This window comes from Balaenoptera ricei, chromosome 10, assembly GCF_028023285.1.
Source record: "Balaenoptera ricei isolate mBalRic1 chromosome 10, mBalRic1.hap2, whole genome shotgun sequence".
NCBI lineage: Eukaryota > Metazoa > Chordata > Mammalia > Artiodactyla > Balaenopteridae > Balaenoptera > Balaenoptera ricei.
Genome location: NC_082648.1, coordinates 37,772,289 through 37,798,607, shown reverse-complemented (window position 1 = coordinate 37,798,607; position 26,319 = coordinate 37,772,289). Strand labels below are relative to the sequence as shown.

The 26,319-nt window shown below is 38.8% G+C and overlaps 1 protein-coding gene across 1 annotated transcript in view; it reads left to right on the top strand.

Moving 5' to 3' along the window:
• Positions 1 to 1,419: 1,419 nt before the first annotated feature.
• The window catches only part of NELL2 (neural EGFL like 2), a 367,245-nt gene continuing 342,345 nt past the window's right edge, over positions 1,420 to 26,319 (top strand). The window contains exons 1-3 of the mRNA XM_059935715.1: positions 1,420 to 1,500; positions 1,891 to 1,976; positions 2,421 to 2,549. Coding sequence (XP_059791698.1) covers positions 1,922 to 1,976; positions 2,421 to 2,549 — 184 coding nt within the window. The 5' untranslated portion in view covers positions 1,420 to 1,500; positions 1,891 to 1,921. The remainder of the gene's footprint in view (positions 1,501 to 1,890; positions 1,977 to 2,420; positions 2,550 to 26,319) is intronic.

Below are 26,319 nucleotides of genomic sequence, written 5' to 3'. Positions count from 1 at the left end.
AGAATCAAATGGAAAAACTGACAAGGAGAGAGCATTAAAACTTAATTTGGAAAAGCTTCCAGATTCTAAATTTTTTCCCTTAAACATTCCAAGGACAGAGCTAAATATGTTCTCCTCATCCCATCATAGTATAATATAGTACATATTGCTCTACTGGAGCCTCAGACTCTACCCAGTAGGTATTTTGGTAACTAGCTGTGTAGGATCCTTTTGGAGAATTCGGCATCTACTTGTTTGGATGGAAAGTTAAGAAACTCAGTTGATCTTTGTACAGATTAACAATTTAATCGTTTTTGAAACTTACTTTTTCAATATGGGACTTTAATGTCATTATTCAAAATTTACCTCAAAATTTAAGGGGTATAGAATACTATATGCTGTTAACCTCAAGTATACTTTTTGCCTGCTGAGAATTAGATCTCAAATAACCTCACTGTTATGGTTTCGGTGCATATGGTGAAGGGTGGGTAGAGCCTGCATGAGTGTGGTCAACGATGGGGTGGCTCTTCTCTCTTGCCCAGGCTCCGTAGTAGTCTTCTGCTCGTTTCTCCGCCCCTCGACCCCATCCCCCTTGTGTGTCATTATCTATCATCTATCTATCTATCTATCTATCTATCTATCTATCTATCTATCATCTATCTATCTATCTATCATCTATCTATCTATCTATCATCATCTATCTATCTATCATCATCTTTTATCTCTTCTTTTCGGCATGGGCAGGCACGCTGACTCTGTTGGCCTTGCCTCTTGCTGTCCTGGAGAACCAGAGCCCGGGTCTGGGCGCTGTGTTTGGCAGGGGGCGCGCGAGGTCCCGGAGCTGTCCAGCAGTTCCTGGCTAAGTTCTCCCCTGCGCTCTCCGCGCGGGGGAAGCTCTCCAGCGCCCCGCCCCGGCTAGGGAACCTCTCCCGCAGAGCTCCCAGGGCTTCCCAGGCTCGCCAACCGTCTCCGCCAGTTTCTCTCTACTTCCAGCCCCACCACGGGAGTCTAGCTTGCCTTAGCAGTCTTCCTCCGCAACCCCCCGAGAGGGAGTCCCCTCTTTAGTCCCCGGGGTTGCGCGATTGTACGCGGGCTTCCCTCCTTTCCTTAAGGGCGGGCGAGTGCGTCTCCTTCTAGCCTCGCCTTCTGCGACTGGGTGGTCCTTTCTCTCTCCGTCTTTCTAGACAGGCGCCCGAAATCGCGGGGTGAGAGCAAAGACCGCCCATCAACTTAGCACCTTGAAATAGAATCTTTCGATCCCGAAGGAGGTTGGAATTGCCGGGGTCGGCGAGAGAGGGAGAAGGAGGGCGGAGGCTGCAACGGCTCCGGGGCTCGCTAGACGGGGCTTGGAGACCGAGGAGTCCATGCGGGAGAGGGACACGGGGCGCGGCGCCTCGCCCTCGGGCTCCCTCCCTTCTCCTTCTCTCCCCGCCTCCCGGCCCGCCCCTCCCTCTCCGAGGAGCCCGTCTCTCCTCCGCGTGTCTCCGAGCGCTCTCTCCATTGTCTCTGCCTTTACAACAGGTTCGGGCGCGGGGGAAGACAGGCGGGTGCGGGGCCGCCCCAGCCCCGGCTTTCTTGGGGAGGCCTCCCTTCCTCCGGGTGTGCGTGCCTTCGGCTGCTTTGATTCGGCTCCGGAGCTAATTCCCCGGCGGAGCAGCCCCCGGCGAGTCCGACCCCTCCCTCCCGGCCCCCTCCCAGCCCGCGCCCCGCCGCCTGGGTTCTGTGTGGGGAAATGATGTGCGCGTTGGAGGGTCTAAGTTCTGCCCGCGCCTGGGGGGTCCTCCCTTTTTTTTCTTAGGCAGCCAAATCGTACTCCTCTTACTAATCAGTAAATCCAAGGCAGCGGCAGGAAAGACAAACGCTCTTTTCCCCGCTTGATTCCAAGAACCTCTTCGATTTTTATTTTTAAAGAGGGAGACGATGGACTGAGCAGATCCACACCATGGAGTCTCGGGTCTTACTGAGAACATTCTGTTTGCTCTTCGGTCTCGGAGCAGGTGAGTGGCCTCAGAGCTGGGGCGGGAGAAGGGATGGCCCCCGCCTCGGGGCAGCCCGAGCAGCCTGGGGACGCCTCGCTCTTCCTCCGCCTGAAGTAGTTCTGGAGTGGGAAGCTTGGAGTAGGGGTGGGGTGGGTTTGGATTTGGATTTTTTTCTGTGCTTGTCTTGGAGACCGCAGGGCGGGTCACACCCCTAGTCCAGGGTCTGAGGGCCAAGGGGAACTTTGCACCGCGAGGGGTTTAAAGTAGGTCACGGACATGGGACTGGGTGCTCCGCTCTTTAAAGCTTGATTGCTGATCTCAGGTAAGGCAGCGGAGGGAGTCGCCTCTTGTCCGTTTCCAATATTGTCTCTAAGACGCGATTCTTTGCTGCCTTGGAGGAAGAGACTTGTATTTTGATGGAGGTTTTTCTTTCTTTCCTCCTCCCTCCCCCACTCCCACCAGTCTGGGGGCTTGGTGTGGACCCCTCCCAACAGATTGACGTCTTAACGGAGTTAGGACTTGGGGAGTCCACGATCGGAGTGCGCCAGGTCCCCGGGCTACATAATGGGACGAAAGCCTTTCTTTTCCAAGGTAAGAGGCGCGTGCTCAGTCCCCAGTGCGGTTTCAGTTGGGATAACCCCTGGAGGAGTTGGCCTGACCCCTCCTCCAAACTTCTGTTTTGCCTCATGGATGACATCTGAGCTAAGATGTGGAGGGGTCAGTGTGAAATACACACACCTTCCATCTCTTTTTAAGTGGCTTGGTTTCTCTCTTCCCCCGCCCCCTCCTCTTTCTTACTTTGTACTCTTGCCAGTTCTAATGGATAGTCCCTTAATTACTGTACAGAAACTCCGATGGCAGATGGTTGATTTTGGAGCCTGGGTAACAATGAATTATAACACAAACGCCTCATTTGGGTGAACTTGATTTAGGTAGGGAATAGGGTAGCTTAATCTTAGTTAAGACACTGCTCTCTGAAAGTTTCAGGTACAGTGGTGTCCAGTTGCAGAGGAATTTCTTCATGTGGGTAGCTTTGTGGAAAAATTAATATCTTTCAATAGTTTTAACTACTGTATGTCACAAACACTATATTTGAGACAAGATTCCTCACTGAAAGATAATGATTCTTCTCCATCAATGACAGGAGAAAGGAAATAATATTCTCTTAAAAATTATTTTGAAAATATTTCAAATAAATGTTAATTCAGAAGTATACTTTGTCTCACCATTAATCGTGTACTTAGGATTTTAAAACTTTTTTTTGAAGTCAGTGGACTTTGGCTATGCACAAGTGTCTACATTTAAATTTATATTTAGGTGTGTTATGTAGTCAAAGCAAATTCCAATGCATTGATCCTTCAGCTTTGATTTACCAACCCTTTTGAAGATTGCTTGGTTTGTGGGAAGGTGCTGTAACATGAGCTTCTAAAAGGTAGCTAAACACATACAGAAAGACTAGTTTCACATATGGTAAAGTACAGATGAAGGCAAAAGAGAAATGGAATTTGGTTTAACATATTTGATGGACTGACTAAAGCATCTTCTCCCCACCCCACCCAGTTTTCCTTTTGTGATTTCGGTGCTGTGGCTTCAAAAAAATTGCAACTCATAATTACTAAAGAGTTGGATATGCAAAATAAAACCACTTCAGCAAAGTTGCCACCAAGAAATAGGCATAAAATAAAACTTGAGTGTTTCTGTAGTGGTGTTGTTGCGTGGTATAGCCAGTATGTGTCACCATGGGCAGTAACACCAAAGCTTACGGTTGGAAAAGGAGGAAATTGACATGTGTTGCATTTATTTAAAGCAAGTTTACTCTTACAATAAGTTAAATGCAATTTTCTGTTTTAATTATGGTGAGCCCACTAAATGCTTTTATTGTGAGGGATATTCGTGATAATATTTTATTTACTTAAAGTTCTTTTTTTTGGTGGGGAGTGGGGGTGTGATTTGGATATTGACTCCTTTAAAAACAATGACCAAATCCAATAAAGGAAATAAGACTTAGACTGTCAGCAAAATTCACAGAGCGGAATAAAAGTGTTATTAGAGTTAAGCTTCTGTTTTTCTCTTTTTCTTCTTCTCCTTTTTTTTCAATCTCTGATTTTTCAATCCCTGTGAGCTGGAAAGAAAATTATTTCAGGGCTGCCAATTTGATTAACTGGAAAGCTTTACAGAAGCTAAAGCTCCTGATAAACAAATGGCGTTGAAGTGCCCTTAAAATTTCCAAAGGTCCTTTAAATTATATTGGTGTTCTTCTTGCCTTTCTCTGAAGACCGTCTGAGCTGTCACAAATAGAAACCTTCAGGACTGTGCATTTTATGCTCTGATGCTCGACAATTTCTAGGAAATAGTGTCAAGGCACCAATATCTTTTCCTGGTTAAATTTTTATAAGAAATGTTTAGTATTCATTTTTATTTAAATTGCCAGTTCTTCAAGGTAGGCATTGTGCTGCGAATGAATTGGCCATTCTTACTACATATCAGTGCACATTGATGAATTGTTTTGTTTCCTTGTTGGTACCAAGCACAATATTTAGACAGAGTAAATACCTGACAAATATAGTTTACGAGATTTGGAGATGTAAAGTTTTATTTCTTGCCAAATTATGCACCTTATTTCATATAGCCAATCAATCAGCAAGTATTTGCTACCTGCTGTGTTCTCAGTAGGCATGTATTACTGATGTGTTTATTATGCTCTAATGATTTCTCTTATTCTCAGATTTAGATTATAAAATTGACAACATGTAGACCTTTGGCCCTGCTTGATAGTTTTGCATTACCTTGGAAAGGTCTTTTCTCTGCTATTAGAATGTGGAAACTGTTTTTAAGAAGTCAGTTCTGGGCCTCACTGGGATTACATGGATTTTAGAGAGACAAAAGCTTTCAGCCTCTGAAGATTTTATGGATTCGTTTTATAGTGAACTGAGGGTGCTGCGGATATTTTTGTATAGTCTTCAAAATGGCATAGCAGGAATAGTAACACATTACAAACCTGTGAGGTGTTCTCAGATTTCACATAAACCTATCAGATAAGTTACTTTGTACTATCAGATATGTTCCAAATAGATGGAAGAGCTTTTTGAACCATCAAATCTCTTGTGCAGTAATATAACTATCTTCTTTTGTCTCTTATCTTTAAATTAAAGAAATCTCAACATACAATTTCCCAATGATTTTTGCTCATTTAATATTGCTTCTCCATTTGGCTAGTTCATTCTTCTCTTTATTTTTCGTTAATATGTTTATAATTCAGTACTTTTAGAAACTAAATAGTTTTTGTAAATTATTGTGCACTAAGAATCTACTATTACTTAATAACTATTATATTTATTACATATGTATAATAAAAGCAAGTAGAAATGTATTTCAAAGTCATACCTGATTTTTATCATATATATCATCACTAAAATTGTTTTGTTGTTGTTGAAATTTGGTTTATAGTTGCTTTGGAAATTGAAGTAATAAGATGCTAAATTAGATCATCTGTTGATATATGCGGCTTTTGATCTGTGCCAATTATAATACTTTTCAAAAGAAAAAAGTGACCAGGCAACAGTTTGGAATCCATATCAAGATCTTCCATGTATTTCTAGCTACAATCTGACTGATAGCCACAAAAATACACTTATGGTTTTAAAAAATAGAGGACCAGGTGCTGACAGTCAAAAGACCTATGAAAGGTTGTAAAGAATCCTGAAATGTTAAGGGCTAGTGCAATTATAAATAGAAGTCTATCAACCTTGTTTAAAGTCTAGGGAATATTCTTCAAGATAATGATTATAATAATCTTTCCTCTTTGTACATGAGACACCAAGAATGAGAGTATACAGAAGCATAGTTCTAGGACTTTCTAACATGATTTTTACATCTTTGGTTTTAACATTTTGTCTGACCAGGTTCCCAAACTAGATAGTTTCCTCTGTTGGTTTAATAAAGTTTCTTCTAAGGTGTTCACAGATTTTATAATGTCACTAATCCCCACGAGAGAAGTAGATAAAATCAAAGCATATTTTTTTTCCCTGAGTTGGTCATTGGGAAATAAATATTTAGTAATTATTTTTAAAGAACTTTAAGATTTTAAAGGAAAAAAAAATGTTCACAAGTCTACTTTATGCCAGTATTTGAAAACAGGAATGAAATTGGGCATTTGGTGGTGAGTCATTGGCTTCACTAGGCAACGGTAACTGCATTAAGGAAAGTGAGGTGGCAGTGAGTACTTTTCTTCAGTATGAAAATCAGAGAGTATCTGTGGACTTAGAGACAATGGTCATTTTGATGCCGCATTAGAATAGAATAACACAATGACTAAGAGACGGGCTTTGAAACCAGTTAGACCCAAGTGGAATTTCATTAGTTGTGTTTCTATGGTGAAGTTACTTAATTTCTATGAGCTTCAGTACCCTAAATTATAAAATTAATGTTATGAAGAATTTTTTTGTGCACCTATTCTGCTAGGTGTTAGGCCTATAACAAATGAAGTTAGAACTTTACTTTCATAGTGCCTTAAAAATAGTCATTAAACAAACAATTACGCAGATAATAATTTAATCACTATTAAGATAAATGATATGAAGAGAAACTAAGGATGTAATGGGAATCTACATTCTTGTTTAGGGAGTCACAGGATCAAGGAAACTGTCTTTGAAGGAGAGTCATTTAAGCTGATAGTCAAAGGATAAATAAGAGTAGTCTGGGGAAGAGGAGCTGTGGGGATTCAGAAAGGAAGAGTAACACAGGCAAAGGAAATAGCATGAGCAAAGATCCTGACCTGAAATGAGCATGGTGCATTTGAGAAAATGGAAGAAATCCAGAGTAGTGGAAATGTAAGCGTTATGATATGAAATGAAGCGAACAAAGAAAGCACGGATCAGTTTACACAGTAGATCATATTTATACAGAAGAATTGAAAATTTATCATTATACAAGATATATTGTGGTGGGCAGAATAATAGTCCCTCAAAGATGTTCACACCCTAAGCCTAGGAACGGAGAATATGTTGTGTTACATGTCAAGGGGGAATTAAGGTTGCAAATCTTGGATGATCTGGGTAGGCCTCATGTAATCACAAAGGTCCTTTAAATCTGGAAGAGGGATATAGAAGAGTCAGTGTCAGAGTGAAGCAAAGAAGAATGACTAGACCTGTCATTGCTGGCTTTGAAGATAAAAGTGGGCCACGACCAAAGAATGTGGGCAGTCTCCAAAATTTAGAAAAGCAAGGAAACAGATTTTCATTTAGTGTGTCCAGAAGGAACACAGCATAGCTGACACCTTGATTTTAGCCCAGTGAGATTCAGTTTGAACTTCTGACCTCCAGAGATGTGAGATAATAAATTTGTGTTGATTTAAGCCACTATGTGTGTGGTGATTTGTTACAGCAGCAATAGGAAACTAATACAGATTTTGATTCATGGAAGTCGGCATGCTGTAAGAAATACCTAAAACAGTGGAAGTGGCTTTGAAATTGGGCAATAGGCATAAGCTGGAAGAATTTTGAGGAACATGATAAAAAAGGCTAGATTGCCTTGAATAGACTGTTAGTAGAACTATGGACGTTGGCGATTCTACTAGTGAAGATTCAGGAGAAAATGGAACATGGTAAAGAAAACCCAAATCACCTTTGAGAATACCTAAACTGTCATGAACAGACTATTTGTAGAAATATGGACATTAAAGGCAATGCTAGTGAGGGCTCAGATAGAAATCAGGAACATGTTATTGGAAACTAGAGGAAAGGATATCCTTGTTATATAGTGGCAGAAAGCTTAGCTGAATTCTGCCCTGCAGTTATGTAGAAAGCAAAACCTGTAAACATGAGTTTAGATATGTAGCTGAGGTGATATATATGCAAAGTTTTAAAGGTACAGCCTGGCTTTTTCTTGCTGCTTATTGTAAAATGTGAAAGGAGAGAGATAGATTGAGAGAAGAACTGTTAGGCAAAAAGGAACCAGAACTTGATATTTGAGAAATTCTTAACGTATCCAGATTGCAAAATATGCTAAAATTAGGAGATTCACTGGCAGGAAAGCCTACTCAGGAGAGAAAGCCAATAGTGTGGCCTAAAAACCTTTTGCTAGTGCCTTAGAAGTAAGGTCAGAGTATTCAGTCACATAGAGGGCACTTTGAAGAAATTGAACCTGTGACTCATGTATTCCCTCAGACATCTCAGTGGAAACCTGTAATAGAGATGGATTTATCCAGGAAATATTTGTGGAGGAACCTGTTCTTTAATGGAGTAAATCTCTATGATGCATGTGGGAGACCCACAAGGTTCTTGAGAAAACCATACCAGCAATAACACTCCTGGCTTAACCTGAAAGGGCAACTGAGAAGATGTAATGAAGGAAGGTTGTTGGGTCCCCAAAATTCTACAAGCAAGAAACAGGCTGGTTAAACTACTCAGCTGCAAACATGTGCCACCTTTCATGGGCAGAACTGAGAGCCCAGAAGACAGAGCTTAGAGCCTAGAGGGTGGAGCCAAGAATCACAGAGGATTATTCGCAGATCTTAAAACCAAATGCAGTTTACCTGGCTGGATTTCAAAATTGCATGGATCTGGTGTCTAATTTTTTTAACTTGCATTTTCTCCCTTTTTGAGTGTGGATGTCTATAACTGTTATCCTATTTCTATCCCACCATTTTATTTTGGGAGCAGATAACTTGTTTCTTGAGTTTTACAGGTTCACAGGTGAGAGAAATTGTGTCCCAGGATGGACAATACCCAAAGTCTCATTTATACCTGATTTAGATGATGAGATTTAGGGCTTTTGAATTGATAAGATTTAGACCAGATTTTAAACTTTGGGTTGATATTCTAACGGGTTGAGACTTTGGGGGACTTTGGGATAGAGTAAATGTGTTTTGCCTGTGGGATGGTTATAAATCTTGCTGAAGGACAGATTATGGTAGGCTGAATAATGGTCCTCCAACTGTCCACATACTAAATCCTAAGAACCTGTAAATATGTTATGTTATGGGGTAAGGGGGGATTACAGTTGCTGAAGGAATTAAGGTTGCTCATCAGTGGACTTTAAAATATGGAGATTATTTTGGATTATTTGGGTGGACTTCATGGAATCACTCCGGGGGTGCCCACAGGGCCATGTACCCAGGGCCATGGCCATGGCACTCCTTTAAATATGGAGGAGGGAGGTAGAAGAGTCAGTGTCAATGTAATGTAACGTGAGAAAGACTTGATTGGTCCTTGCTGACTTTGCACTTGGAAGGTAGTCTTGAGCCAAGGAATGTGGGCAGCTTCTAGAAGCTGTAAAAAGTGAGGAAATGGATTTTCCCCTAGAACCTCCAGGAGGAGCTCAGCCTCACAGACACCTTGATTTTAGCCCAGTGGGATTCATTTTGGACTTCTGAACCTCTAGAACTGCGAGATAATAAATTTGCTTTGATTTAGCCATTAAGTTTGTGGTGATTTGCTACAGCAGCGATAGGAAACTGATGTATATGTTAAACGTTAACGTTCATTTATTTTGTAACTGAATTAAACTTTCTTTTGAGCCCTCCTTCTACTATGCATGAGGGTAAATTTGTTCAGTGGTTGGAAGCTTGAACTAGCCAGTTAAAGTTATCTTAGTCATTTGGGACTTAAAAGTTTTTTAAGTGTAAATTCAGAGTCTTCATACTAAATGATGAGTCTTTAAGGGATTCTCTCCATCATTCTGAGAACATTCTGAGAACAAACAGAATAAAACCAAGTTGTGGGTTTTTTCAATTGTGCTTCTTTTTCAAAAATGCACCCCTTCTTCCCCCAAAAGTTTCATCCAGAGGTTGAGGGGGAAAATTAGAAAGCATGCATATGTTGGAAGTAGAATGGATAGCACTTAGCATGGTGTTTGGCACCCAGTCACTATGGTAGTCAGAACTATGGACAGGGGCAAGGATTACTAGAGTTCTCTATCAAAAGTGCCAGGGATATCTGTAGGATGCCAACTAGGTTTGATTTGGGAGGAGCTGGAGCAGTCTTGACAGGCTCTGACTGGTGAATGATCTAGAATGTCATGGCTAAAGTGCACCCTGGATAATAACTGAAGTGAAGGGCCTTTCTGTGGCTTTATTCCATCTCCCACTAGCTCATTCACCTCATGCTGGTCCCAGACCGCGTTCTTGCAGACACCTATGCTTTTCTGAGTCCTTGTTATTATCTGTCCATAATTCAGATAATTATTGTCCATGTGCTAACTGGTAACTTTGGTATTAGATATTAAGGCCTTATGGTGTGATGTCTCCTGTTGATTTTACTTTAATTCAATATAACAAATATTTATTGCACTGCTATTATGTATAAGGATAGGACATACAGTATAATGGAGGAAAGAAGATGTCTACATAAGTTATTATGGGAGGTAAAGCAGGAACCAAAATTTAATTGTAAATAGTGAAAAAGTAAATTTGGGACTTTATCTTAAAGAAGATAGAAACTATGAAAATTATTTGTCCTAGTCTACATTTGACAAAATGTAGGTAATCATTTAACTATTAACCAATTATAAGAACAAGTAAATAAAATCAAGGGTTGGGGTTTTTTGTTTGCTTAGTTTTGCAAAAATATCTGAGGACTGTCTCTTAACCTTTTAATAAGAAATCATTTATTTTGAGGTATTTATCATTTTGGTCAAATTTTTATTTTTCTCATTAAATATTTATCTACCTATATCAGATCATCATAAGTTAGTGCCTTTGTGTGTCATTTGAGCATTCCTCTTACATTGTTTTTATCAATTTTATGAAACTTTTCATCTTTTGCTAGTTTTAGTTTAGAAATGACATTGAAGAAAGATGCCAGTCATGTGGAAACTCATTTTTTAGGGGAAAATTTGTGTTATGGTAACTTTTGCTTCATATTTGTTGAAACTCAGATATAAACCACTGTAATTAAGAAGAATTAGGGAGAGAATAGATGGGAAGAAAAGTGGAGCACAGCTCTTCCCTTTCCCATTAGGGCTGCTGCCAGGAACTGGACATGGGCCCTTGGACAAGTATTTGCTGAGTTGTTCTTGATGGCAACCCTCCTGACAGTCTTCATTCTGGGGAAGGGATGGGGAACCCAGACAACCAAGTGTCTCTCCCTTCAAAGAGAAAATTTAGAATGAGGACAACAAACCAGTGCTCGGAAGGTCACGCTCTACCTGTCTAGACAAAGGGAAGAAATGATAGATACAATTCCAAGTTCAAACTGATGTGCAGTAGTAATTAGGAACATGGACTCCAGAGCTAGGTATCTTGGGTTCAAATCTTGGTGCCTTTGTTCACTAGTGCGAACTTGAACTTGTTATTTAACGTATCTCTGCTTCAGTTGAGATAATGACAGTACTGTTTCTTAGAGTTGATGTGTAGATTATATGAATAAAACTGTGTATGGCATTTACTAAACATTCAGTACACGTTAAATACTGTTTTTATTTGGAATTAGCTTAGCAGCAGATCAAGCTCCCTTGGATTGTTTTAGGGGCTCCCTGGTAGAAATGCTGGATTTTGTGGAGGAGCTAACCTAAGGTGACTTTCGTGTGATGCAGGGATGAAGGTGAAGGTAGAGTGGAGTGGGGGAGAAACTGGCCCTGAAGCATCTCCTGTTCTATTTTTGTTGTTTGGGCTTTACTTGGGAGAAGAAGACATGCGGTTTTGGGTAGAGAGAAATGAGAACAAATGGTCGGTTTGGAGAGGAAGGGGTAAAATCTGCCCTGTTGTACCACTGTTCAGAAGTGGGGGGGGCATAGAGAAAACCAGCAAAAGAAGATTCAGAACATAGTTCCGCTACAGTCACCCCAACACACATTACTTTTTAAGTGTATTAAAGGTTTAGCTTAGATTTTGAGTCATGTATTGTGGGGAGAAGTGTTAGAAGTTCTGAAAAACAGCACAGTTGTTTTCCCTGGCTCTGTCTGGGTCACCTTGGCTTTCCTTGGCAAGGTACCAGCTTGGTCTGTTGGTGGGAGCTGGTGGTAAAGGATAAGATTCCAGGGAACCTTGAATGGTGGTTTAGGGGCCAGGGTAATGTTGACAGAACCTTTGGGGGTGGTCCTTTGGGTCCTTTATGAATCAGTCACTTTCCCTACATTTCCTGCTTACATCTTTGGCTTTTCTTGAATATCTTGCTGGCATGATTGTTTCTCTCTATAGTCCCTCTGCCAGTTTTCATTCCAGTGGCACCTGGGACTCTGGTCTTAAGTGATTTACTGTCTTGTCTCTCTATTGAGACTATAAGTTCCCCAGGGAAAGGATCATGCCATATACTTTTCCTGGCCACTAACAACTCTGTGCCAGTTCCGTCTCTGCATTGTTTTTCCTCTTTCTTTTTCCTGGTGAACTTTTACATATTATTCAGGACTCACCTAAGATACTAATCTTTCCTTTGGTAGAATTGTTGTTTCTTCTTCTGTGTTCTCTAAGCTTTCTTTACTGAAACAACCACCCCACTGTATTATAGCTAGGGTTTTCTTTTTAACATAAAAACTCTGACCACTTTTATTTTCCTTGCTGCTACTTCCCCGATCCACACCATCGTCATCTTTTGCCTGGATTATTGCAATAGCCTCCTAAGCAGTCTTCCTGTTTACCCTCTTGCTCCCCTGCCGTCTGTTCTCAACATAATTGTCAGAGTGATCTTTGCAAAACATAATTCACATCATGTCACTGCTTTGCCCCAACCATTCAGTGGTTCCCCATTTCACTCAAAGTCAAAGATAAAGTTCTTATTATGCCCTACAAAGACCTACATGAACACTCCCACCCCACCGCATTACTTTCTGGCCTAATTTGCTGCTCTCCACCTTGCTCTTGGCTTTAACTCTACTGGCCTTCTTCCTGTTCCTTAAATAGGCCTGGCACTCTCTTGACTCAGGGCCTTTGCACTGGCTATTTGTTCTGCCTGGAATCCTACTCTCCCAGATATCTACATGTTTTCCCACTAACTTTCTTCAGATGTTTTCTCAAATATCAGTTTGTTAATGAGGCCTACCCTGACCACTGAGTAAAATTTCAACTTGTCTTCTATCCCACAAGTATTATTGATACCCTTTATTCTGATCTGTTAATTTCCATAACATTTACCATCTAACATGCTATGTAATGCACTTATTTGTCATTTGAATTGTTTATCCTCTTTCTTCCCTCTGGAGAGTAAGCTCCATAAGAGCAGGGCTTCTTGGATGTTTTATTAACTAATATATCACCCAAGTGTCTAGCATATAGTAAGAACTCCATAAATATTTGTCACATGAATCTACTTGTCTTGCTAACTAGATTGTGATCTCCTTGAGGCTTGGGACTGCCTTGTTCCTTCTTGTGGCCTCCTGGCCTGTTGTGGTGGCACACATAATATGCTCAGTAAACCATCAGTAAGTGAATATTTGTAATGTAGAATTGAGTCCATTTAGTCGTGAGAAATCTTATTTTTTTTGGTGACATTATTATATTTTATATTTATGTAATTTTAAAGAAGGCTGAAGAGCTCTTGTACTAAATCAAAACACCTACGTTCTTCTCCAGTCATAAGAAAAGGTAAGAGGGTTGAGAGATATTGAAAAAGGGTAGTTCTGCTTAACTTAGTCTCTGAATTATTCTGAGAGAGCTCTTCTCTATCCCAAGATGAAGTGTGCCACAGAGGAAACAGCAGCATGGTGAAGAACCTGGACATCGTGAACACTTGTTGGCAATGAGAGTTTAAAATTTTAGTTTGAAGTATTGTGAATTCACCATTTAGCAGAGACATCCATATTCATATGAACGTACTAAGAAAGATGTCCAAGGCAGATAGGATTGATTTGGATTATCTATGCTATGGTACTTCTCCACTATTGCAAATCAAGCAAACAAGCTGGAGTGTATCCAGAGGACAGCATCCTGAGAATTGAAAGGTTTGGAAACCATGTCAGATGAGGAACAGTTGAAAGAGCTTGGAATTTTTAGCCTGGAGAATAAAAGACAGTGGAGATATGACCCTATATTTTAGATATTTGAAGGACAGTCATGTACGGGAGGACTTAGATTTATTTTGTGTTGTTCTAGAGCAGTAATGCCCAAATGTCAGCCTGATGATCAGTGGTTAATTGACTGCCTTGTTAAAAATACTCTCTGGCCTTCCTAAACTAAGTTTGTATTTCTGGGGGTGAATCCTAGGAATCTATATTTTGAAAAATCTTCCTGTGATTTTGATGTTCAGCCAAATTTGTGAACCATTGTCTAGAACTAAGCTGTCCAATATAGCAGCCACTGGCCACATGTGGCTCTTGAGCACTTGAAATGTTCCTCGTACAGACTGAGATGCAGTGTAAGTATCAAAATACACATGGGGTTCTGAAGACAGTCTAAAAAAAGAATGTAAAATCTCAATATTTTAATGTTGATTATATGTTGTAATAATATTTTGGATATATTTGGTCAAATAGATACATTATTAAAATTAAAATCACCTGTTCCTTTATTTTTTAATGTGGCTAATAGAAACTTAAAATTATTTATGTGACTCACATTTGTGGCTCTCATACTTCTACTGGGCAGAACTGTTATAGAGGGCAAAACTAGGATCTGCATAGAAAGTTAGGAAGAGGAAATTTTTGAGTCAATGTAAGAAAAGCATTTTCAGCAAATCAATTCAAAAATTAAGAGGCTTATTTTAAGCAATATTTGTCCATCCATCCATCCATCCATCCATCCATCCATCCAATAAACATGCTTCTAATAATACTCAAATAGAGATTAAATGACCTATTTCAGGGAAGATGTTTCAATGGGTATGGGGTGGGGATTAGACTAAATGATTTCTAAGATTACTTAAGTTCCAGCTAAAAGTAAATTACTATCTTTTCCCTTTTAATTAACTTTTTATTGTAACCACGGGTGTCCAGGACATCTTCTTTTTCATCTGTCTGACAATCCTTGACTCTCTCTTCAAAACAGTTCCCTTTTAAAAAGCATCGTGAAGTTCTAGTACTCTGAAGTTTGCTACGGAGAGATATCCTGTCATTTACTACTGTGCTGTGCATTTTGTATCTGATTTATAAATATTCCTTCTTTTTTAAAATTGAAATATAGTTGATTTACAATGCTGTGTTAATTCTGCTGTACAGCAAAATGATTCACTTATACATATATGAACATTCTTTTTTATATTCTTTTCCATTATGGTTTATCACAGGATACTGAATATAGTACCCTGTGTTACACAGTAGGACCTTGTGGTTTATCCATTCTATATATAATAGTTTGTGTGTGCTAACCCCAAACTCCCAATCCATCCCTCCCTCCACCCCCATGCCTCCCGGCAACCACAAGTCTGTTCTCTATGCCTGTGAGTCTGTTTCTGTTTCGTAGATAGGTTCATTTGTGTCATATGAATATTCCTTCTTAATGGTAGTGATCCACTTTATTTTTTCCATTCACTGGTGTTTTAGTGTTTGATCTATTTTGCTTGTCTATTTAAATAGAGAATCCCCTAGGCAAGCAGTATGTCTAATTCTATGTTCTTCTAGTCTAACACATTGTACTGATGGACCATTAAATGTCCCAGAAAAAGTGCCAAATAGATTAAGTATTTTAGAGCAGAATATAACCTATATTTTTAGAACTCATTTAAATTTCCGGCAGTAATTGGTAGCTGAACACCCTCACTATGAGTTGTGTGTGTTGACATATACTTGTAACTGAGCAGAGTTCTTCCTGGAGACTAACAGATTGTTAAAAAAAAAAAAGACACATAAAAACGGTTGCTGCATGCTACCAACGAGAGGCAGTGCTCCTAGTAACTGAGTGTTGAACCTGGATGTTTCCTGAGAGCCTGTCGATTTTGGAGGAGGACATGTTCACTGATATACTTTGGTGTATTCTTACTACATTTCATCAAATTGCTAATTATACTATAAATACAGATTTGTTGAAAGTGTTTGAGTACTCCTGAGAGGCAGCTTATTTTATGTTACCATCATTCATGTTTGTCCTTCCTTCTGAGACATTTTCAAAAGTTCAGTTGAAATGTAAATACTTTGCTTCTGTTAATACTTCCTATCCCCTGATGTTCAGACTGAATTTTTATAGGATACTTAATAGATAATTTAATTCAAACATCTTAGAAAAGCACTGTGACTCTAGGCTTTCTGTTTTTGCCTTTCAAATGAAAACAAGGAGATTTTTCACTACAGGAGAGGAAACATCATACCCCAAGTAAAGGGGAGATTTGCTTTAAGATGTCTCAAAGGGGGGATTGTTGCATCCAAATTTGAGACCAAAGAATCCAAACTTGGGGCTTGTCTGGGGTTTTAGAACACTTCATGTTTCATTACTATTCTGAAAGAAAACATGTGGACATGACTTTACCAAATTTCTTTAACTTAAAATTCGAGGGTCAGAAGTTGGAAGTCATTTTAATTGGACTTTTAACATTTCAAACTCAAATCTGAGTTGCCTTTACCATAACCCTTACCAAATTTTTCCTTAAGTTCATCACTAATTTCTGTGATAAAAAATAATCCTGAAGAGACAGGGCATTGTTTTAAATTATACTTTTCATAGGCTATTATGGGTTAAAATTAAGAATTCTTTGACGTTGAAATGAATTGGATATAAGCACTTGAGTTGGAATGTGAAGTTGCAGTATGGGAATTTGCAAGAAATCAGGCCTATAAAGGGAAAGAAAAGAGCTCAGAATAAATGTGTATTTACTGCTACTCACCTGAAACACTGACTCTGATGCAAAGGTCAATTTTTTTCAAGTTGCTGCAAAAATTTCATTAGCCTTATCATAGCTGCCTCTCTATAACAAAGTATCTCATAGTACCTTTCATCCTTTTGCTGCTGTGGGTCTACTTTTTAATAATTGAGTTGCATTTCCAGTGACAATAGTGTAATTTAAATTGTTCTTTGATAACACACTTCCAAATTAGAACATGTTTCAGAGACTAATGGAAAAAAAATGAGTGTTCACTCTGTGAATCATTGACCAGGCAGGAAAGTGTCCAGTGGGGAGAACCCACCTATTTAATGGATGATTACTTTTTGTTATTTTGGTCAGCAAATTAGTAAAGTCAGAGGGTGAAGTTGGGGAAAGGCCAGATAGGCTGTGGAAAGTTGCAGGCTCAGTCTTATTTCTGAAACTTTCCGGGACTGATGTTAATTACACAGGCATGGACAAGAAAAGGCCTGCTTTTAAGTAAACACTATCCTAGCTGTCATGAAGAAACTAGACGGAATGTTTAAACTGTAGTCATCTGTGTGTAACAAAGCTTTCCTCTCATGGGAAGAAAACAGAATAGAGGTGCAAATGCAGAACTACCTCTTTTTAGACTTTCTGAAGTTATTATATAACCCTGCAACAAATGTGTACTACTGGGAGATATCGGAGGCTTTGTTTTCTTTCCACACTATCGTAGTAGAAGAAGTAGGTAAGGAAAATATAATTTGTTATTTTTTTTTTTTCCAACAGTGTATGTTGGGATATGACTCCACAGAAGGAAATGTTCAAATCATTAAATTGAGATGTAGAATTTCAGGTACAAGGCTCTCTATTCAAGGAAAAATAGTAAATCAAATGCTCTGTTGATATTGATGACCATTGGACAGTGAATACATTTAGATTTTAGTGGATTAAATGGAGAGAACTTGTAAAATAAATCTATAAAAATATGAGAGAGGACGATGGGAAGTGTAGAATGAATGTTCTACATTCTTGCTGCAGAGAGACTTATTTTTAATTAGAGAAAGTAGAACGGAGTGCACTTTCAAAGAAAAGATCAAATGTTTTTGAAGGACAAAATCCGTCTTTGTGGCATTGTAGGTATTGAGGAAGAACACGGTATGGCATAGGCACCACAAGCAGATTCAGCTGTCAGTATGTGATACGTGAAAAGACCTGGGTACTGCTGGCTCTGGAATTGGGTCTACTGGTCCAGATTGCTGCCAACATTTGGAACTGAAATAGGCCATTTTGCACATGGCACATCCTCCCTCTGTAGGAGGAATGGGGTTTATAACAAGTGTTAGCCACTATTCTGTCCTCCAGATAGACCTGTGAAGCTTTTTTGCATTTTGATTTTGAAAGCACTATATCTTTGGAGCTATAGTTTAATTCTGTCTATAGCTATAGCAGTAAATAAACAAATTGCTGGTGAAAAGTGAAGATTTAGCAGGATGCTAAAAAAGACTGAAAAAAAGATAATACTTGACTTTATATCATTCTGTTTAGTATTACCATGAACTAACAGTGGTGGGTTATCTTTTTTTAATATGTACATATATTGTTATCGACATGCAATCATAAGCAAAAAAACCCAAATTTGGACTTGTCTGGAGTTTTAGCCCATTTAATGTTTCAGTATTTTTCTTATAGAAAATGCATAGAAATGACTTTACGAAATCCCTTACCAAATTTTTCCTGAAGTTTACCATTAATATTTATTTATGAATGTGGATTCTTTATTCCTCTTGATTTGTGGTGGTGGGTGTGTGAGTTTGTCAGACTAACCTAGTCAGATCTTTCCAAGACAGTAGTGTGCTGACCAGATGGATTAAGGTATTTCTTTTATAAACAATAACTGTCTAGGGTTCTCTTGCTAATTCTTTGAACAAAAAAGGGAATGATGAATTACTTGATTAACACAATATGGATAGCATTCTAGCCAAATTTTATTCATAATTATGTAAATATGTACCTACAGTATAGGTATTTTAAGCATACTGTATGTAAGATTATTAGGCTCCCAGAGCCTCTGGATAACCCCCAAGAGCAAAATCGTATTTGCCTGTTTCATCTAATCCCTTCATCTGGATTCACCACTTTCTTCCTAAATTGCACTTTCTCCTTCCTGATCTCTTTGGCTGTTCTCTTTCATTAACATCTACATTGTTGTAGTTGTTGCCAAAGGTTTATACAGTCCCTATGGGCTCCGTTTAACAATGTTGCCAGGGCTATGTTGCAAGTCCCTATCATTTCAAATTATTTATTCATTTTATTACTGTTCATCATATACTTCAAGTTGGTAAATTTTGCAACAACTGTGAGAAACTTGTTTCATAAATTTGCTTTATTCAATGAGCTGTACTCCATTGTTTTCGTGTACACCTCCGATATGTATTTTTTACAGAAGAAAAAATTACGATTTTGTATCGATACCCTCTTTCTTTGATGAGAGAAGCCTCACGCTCTAATTAAATGTAATCTTCAAAAATATTATAAAAAATAATCTTTAATAACAATTTATTAACAAAACCATGAATATATTATGGTTTTAGAGCAAATCAAAGTGTTTTTGAAATGACTCTCCTGATACCATTAAAAAAATGACCAAGTACGCAGAATAGACATCCTCGTCACTCAATCTCTTACACTTTTCCACTTGCACAGAGACTTCCTTTCCTACTTAGTTCCTTTTTTATGTTGTTGGAATTATTTATGTCTGTGTTTTTTTTATAGTCATGAAAAATAATAATTAAAAAATCTTTTTCAGGACTACTAAGTTAGTAGTTCTTTCTCTCAATATGATCATTATTCCCTATGGAACTGTGTTGGTCTATAAATATACATTTTCATTGAGACACAATTAACATGCAGTTGAATGTATAAATCTTGAGTACTTAGTTTGATATGTTTTTTTAATTTAAAAAATTTTTTTTTAATTTTTTATTTTATTTATGGCTGTGTTGGGTCTTTGTTTCTGTGCGAGGGCTTTCTCTAGTTGCGGCAAGTGGGGGCCACTCTTCATCGCGGTGCGCGGGCCTCTCATTATCGCGGACTCTCTTGTTGCGGAGCACAGGCTCCAGACGCGTGCAGGCTCAGTAATTGTGGCTCACGGGCCTAGTTGCTCTGCGGCATGTGGGATCTTCCCAGACCAGGGCTCGACCCCGTGTCCCCTGCATTGGCAGGCAGATTCTCAACCACTGTGCCACCAGGGAAGCCCCAGTTTGATATGTTTTGATAATTGTATACAATTGTGTGTCTACCATCCAGAACAAGGTATAGAACATTGCCATTCGCCCAGAAAGTTCCCTGGGCTACTTTGCAGTCTGTCTTCCACTCCGTCCCCCACAACTATGCTCTGATTTCTTATGTGATAGATGAAGTTTGCCCATATATATATATATATATATTTTTTTTTTTTTTTTTTTTATTTTAACATCCTTATTGGAGTATAATTGCTTTACAATGGTGTGTTAGTTTCTGCTTTATAACAAAGTGAATCAGCTATACATATACATATATCCCCATATCTCCTCCCTCTTGCGTCTCCCTCCCACCCTCCCTATCCCACCCCTCTAGGTGGACACAAAGCACCAAGCTGATCTCCCTGTTATATTTTGGAATAATGCAGTAAGTATTCTTTTGTGTCTGGCTTCTTTCACTTAACACAGTGTTTTTGAGTTTTCTCCATGTTGTATGTACCAGTAATGCGTTTCTTTTTATTGCTGAGTTTATTCCATTGTATGAATGTACCACAATTTGATCATTTTCCTGTTGATAAACATTTGGTATTTTTCTAGTTTTTGGCTATGTGAATAATATGCTTTATTTCTCTTGGGTAAATATCTACGTTAGAAGTTGCTGTGTAGATGTATATTTAACTTCTTAAGAAACTGCCAATCAGTTCTTCAAAGTGGTTGTACTGTTTTGTATCACTCTGTGCTCCTATAGAAATGCTCCACATCCTTACCAACATTTGTTTTTGTAGTCTTTTTGATTTTAGCCAGTTTTGTGGGTATGAACGGGTATCTCATTTTGGATTTAATTTGCATTTTCCTGCTATAGCATAATATACTATTCAGTTATTTCTTTTTGTGAAATATCTGCTCAATTGTTCTGTCCATTTAAAATAAAAATCTTTTTATTGTTGGTTCTCATAGAATTTCTTCGTATTGGGTTGGCCAAAAAGTTCGTTCGGGGTTTTCCGTAAGCTCTTATGTAAAAACCCGAACAAACTTTTCGGCCAACCCAATATATTGTAGATATGAGTTATTTATCAGATATATACCTCATGAATATTTTCTCCCAGTTGTGGCTTGTTTATTCATTTTCTTAATGGAGTCCTTTGATGAACAGGGATATTTACTTTTGATGAAGTCCAATATATCATTTTTTTCTTCTATGGTTTGTGCATTTTGTGTCCTGTCCAAGAAATCTGATGTTCATCTAATTTTAAAAACTTCTTAATTTGTGCGTTCCTTCTTACCAACATGTAAATTCAGCAGAAAGAAACAGACCTATATCATCTTAAAATTTTTAAAGCAGACCATCACAAAATTATTGCTTACATGGTCAGGGTAAGTAACAGAAATAAGCTCACTGAACCAGCTATGAGATTATAAGGAGTAGTGAGGTCAATAGCTAAATGGAAAGTTCAAGTTTCCTTTAAAGCTATTCAAATTCAAATTTATGTGTCTGGAAATGGATGGGCCAGTTGGGGGTTTTGTAATCCCTGCCTTAAAGAACTATTGAAATAGATTCTTATTAAATGATTTTTGTCCAGTGACCGCTGCTTAAAGCCTGAGGTCTTTTCAGGTGAGAAGGAGTGATCAGTCTGTTGATTAAAAAGCCCCAGTCTCTCAGATAGTCTGTGCCTTCTGCTTTTTTCTACAATGATGATGGTTCATAAGGAGGATATGGCTTTGGTGACCTCATACCCAAAGGAAAGACTTGAGATCTTTGGGAGGCTTATCCTCTGGTTCCACTATCTGCAGGGTGTGTGTGTGTGTGTGTGTGTGTGTGTGTGTGTGTGTGTGTGTGTTGATGTCCATCTCTCTGCTACTCTCTGGGGTGATGTCCCATGCCCACCTGTTGCTACTTGTGCTGGCAGTTGTGGCTCAAGTCTATGGCTGTTGTTACTTGTACACTGGCTTTTGTACTTGTGCACTCGGTCAGAGCCAGTGGTATCACCTGGCTGACTGCCTTATCTTGGTCCTGCTGATGCTCTAGAGCCTCACGAGGTCTGGCTCTAACTCCCACTTGACCCTAGTCTGGATGGCTGACCCCTCTGTGTCGCTCTTTGTTAAAGCCACCTCACTGTTTCTCTGGTCTTTTCTCTGGCAAGGTCCCGAACCAGACCTTGGGAAAGGTAAATCTCAAGACATCCCTCCTCCTTAGCCCATTGCACTTCTGAGTTTACTCTGGTGGAAGGGTTATCGTTAGTACACTACTAGGCATCTCTAAGAGCTGTGTTCTAGAAGCTTGACTCTTGGTATATACAAGGAAGGACTTGAGAAATTTATAAAACCCTCTCTGGAGATAGTAGCAGGCTTGCAAGGCTGTAGTCTTTCTGCAAAATCCTATTTTTGAATTACAGAAGTTGAATATTACTTAGGCTTTTCTTCTTTGCATTCCTTCTGTACTGAGCCAAAATTTTCCTCCTACGCAGAAGGATGCTTAGGCTAGCTAAGGTGAATGCATTCAGAAAGGCATATTAATAATTTATAAAATATTGTCCCTGTTACACATAAGAAATAGAAATAAGTCCACTGTGTTAAATCTACTATATTAGTCTCAGTGGAGTTAAACAGTAAATAGTAATAGGATATATGATTATAGTGCTTCAGGAACATGCACCTTAGTTTGGAAGAGAGGATTAATAGAAGTAAAATACGTATATGAATAAGATACTAATCCAATGCACTTACTTTATAAGAATGATGATTTACATATTCCATTCTTAACCCTGTTTGCATCCTTACTGTACCAGTGAGCTTGGCATGGGGTCACTAACTGCCCTGCCAATAGTAATACTAGTGATGGTGGTGACTGTACAGCTGAGTATCTAGCCACTACTGTGGTTCTTTTTCTGTTCTGGCTTGCCTGAAGCTATTAGAAGCATAGAATGTTACATAATATTCTGAGTTCTGGTATCTGGCATTATGTAGTATGGGGGAAAACTTTGCCTGGTGATAATCAGCTGCTCTCTCTATGTCCCTACAAGATATCCTGAGACTAAAAAGCCACTTTCCAAAGACCTGTGGCTGATACTGGCTTCAGAACATTATTGTTTGTGAGATGTCGGAATGCCATGAGAGAGAGATGGATTGTTTTTAATTCTGGAAAGTGGTGTAACTGAAAAATCCCAAGTCACATCTGTATATATCATCCATCTAGAGCTCAAATGGAAATGGAAAGATCATTTAGAGAATTTAAAAGTTATTGGCCTGAGAAAAACCAGAACACATATGTTTTAGGATTTATTTTGCATTGATCATCTTAGATGGGTTCCATTGCTTACAATAAAATGTCATAACGCTTTGGCACATTGTCTGGAAGGGGAGAGTATGTAAGAAAAATTAGATTATTTTTTCACCTGGAACGCAGGCTATTCTACTATTGTGGCAACTTAAAATACAATAGATGGCAGCAGGAGTAACATCAACATGATAAATGATAATGCTTCCAGAGGAGCTGTGCTGATCAATATTGTTAAGTGATCCATAAACTGCGGACTCTCTTAGCGGGCTTCGGTATGATTAGACCACAGTGGCGCTAAAGAAGCCATCCCCATCTGTGGCATTAAGAATCTTCATAAAAGCAGACTGTCCATGTGGATGCTGACACCATAGACTGCCTGGCAGTGCTGGAATTTTCCCTTAAGATAAATGCATCGTTAACTGCGATGGCTCCAAAGGAACTTCTGTGGTCTTTGGGGGTCAATAATCTCTAAATATATACTTGCGTAACAAACCACGGATGCTATGAGAGCACTTTTATAGACATCTGGCCTATAAGTTGTCTCTTAAATGGCCTTAAACCATGTACAGGGCCAAGTCAGTGACTTCAGTGGATCCACTCCGATCATTAGTCCATATGGTGATTAGTGCTCTTGGTGTAAATGTTCCAACTCCATTTTTATTATATTAGCATTTTTATAGGTCCACAATCAGCACTGCCTTAGCATGGAGCTCAAGTCATTTTCTAATCTAAAGTCTTGAATTTTAAAAGCCTTCAGGATTAAATCCTTGACATAAATAGAGAATAACCAGACAAAGAAAAGTACATCTTGGCTCAAAAACTTTCCTTGGAAATGGAGGCAAATTGAATTTGCTGTTACAGGATCTTTGGGGTGACTCTCATGTGAACTGAAATAAGACTGATTGACCTCTAGATTTTGCTTTAGGGTTGCGTACGTGCATGCGTGTGTGTGTGTGTGTGTTTATGAAAAATCTCTGGTTCACAAGGTTCCAAATCTTAATCTTTAGTATTGGGCCATTGCGTTTGCCTCAGAATACCAAGCTTCCATTGAATTTAAAATGTAGCTTTTACCTTAAGGACTGTTTCTTGGCCCCAGCTTGCTTTCTAAATTGGAGTTGTCCAATAGAAAGGTGTAATGTGTGGAAATGTCCAATATGGTAACCATTAGCTACGTGTGGTATTGCACACTTGAAATGTGGCTAGTGTGAATGAGGAACTGAGCACTTAAATTTTTATTTAAATTTAATAGCTTATTTTTTGATTGGGTTGTTTGTTTTTTTGGTATTGAGCTGCATGAGCTGTTTGTATATTTTGGAGATTAGTCCCTTGTCAGTTGCTTCATTTGTAAATATTTTCTCCGATTCTGAGGGTTGTCTTTTCATCTTATTTGTGGTTTCCTTTGCTGTGCAAAAGGTTTTAAATTTAATTAGGTCCCATTTGTTTATTTTTGTTTTTATTTTCATTACTCTAGGAGATGGGTCAAAAAAGATCTTGCTGTGATTTATGTCAAAGAGTGTTCTTCCTATGTTTTCCTCTAAGAGTTTTATAGTGTCTGGCCTTACGTTTAGGTCTTTAATACATTTTGAGTTTATTTTTGTGTATGGCATTAGGGAGTGTTCTAATTTCATTCTTTTCCATGTAGCTGTCCAGTTTTCCCAGCACCACTTATTGAAGAGGCTGTCTTTGCTGCATTGTATATTCTTGCCTCCTTTGTTATAGATTAGGTGACCGTAGGTGTGTGGGTTTATCTCTGGGCTTTCTATCCTGTTCCATTGATCTATATTTCTGTTTTTGTGCCAGTACCATACTGTCTTGATGACTGTAACTTTGTAGTATAGTTTGAGGTCAGGGAGCCTGATTTCTCCAGCTCCATTTTTCTTTTTCAAGATTGCTGTGGCTATTCGGGGTCTTTTGTGTTTCCATATCTAAATAGACATTTCTCCAAAGAAGACATACAGATGGCCAACAAACACATGAAAAGATGCTCAACATCACTAATTATTAGAGAAATGCAAATCAAAACTACAGTGAGGTATCACCTCACACCAGTCAGAATGGCCATCATCCAAAAATCCACAAACAATAAATGCTGGAGAGGGTGTGGGGAAAAGTGAACCCTCTTACGCTGTTGGTGGAAAGGTAACTTGATACAGCCACTATGGAGAACAGTATGGAGGGTCCTTAAAAAACTAAAAATAGAGTACTGTATGACCCAGCAATCCCACTCCTGGGCATATACCCGGAGAAAACCATAATTCAAAAAGATACATGCACCCCAATGTTCATTGCAGCACTATTTACAATAGCCAGGACATGGAAGCAACCTAAATGTCCATCAACAGAAGAATGGTTAAAGAAGATGTGGTACACAGATACAATGGAATATTACTCAGCCATAAAAAGGAACGAAATTATGCAATTTGCAGAGACATGGATAGACCTAGAGACTGTCATGCAGAGTGAAGTAAGTTAGGAAGAGAAAAACAAATATTGTATAATATTGCTTATATGTGCAATCTAGAAAAACGATACAGATAAAAACTTATTTTCAAAGCAGAAATAGAGACACAGATGTAGAGAACAGACATATGGATACCAGGGAGGGAAGGGGGAGTGGGATGAATTGGGAGAATGGGATTGATATATATACACTACTATGTATAAAATAGATAACTAATGGGAACCTACTGTAAAGCACAGGGAACTCTACTCAGTGCTCTGTGGTGACCTAAATGGGAAGAAAATCCAATAAAGAGGGGATATATGTATATATGTAGCTGATTCACTTTGCTGTACAGCAGAAACTAACACAACATTCTAAAACAACTATACTCCATTAAAAATTAATTATAAAAAATGTAATAGCTTAAAGTTAAATAGGCTTACATGGCTAGTGTACTGATATAGCCACTGCACACCACACTGCAGGCCACAGAGTACACGACTCTGTACTATACTGAATAGCATAGCTCTAAATACTGTTCCTCATTCCTGTCACCTTCCCTATGCTTGGTGGACCTTAGGTCAGTAATCATAACATTTGATTAAGAAAGGTTTTTTACAGTAAATGCTGGAGAGGGTGTGGATAAAAGGGAACCCTCTTGCACTGTTGGTGGGAATGTAAATTGATAAAGCCACCATGGAGAACAGCATGGAGGTTACTTAAAAAACTAAAAATAGAATTACCATACAACACAGCA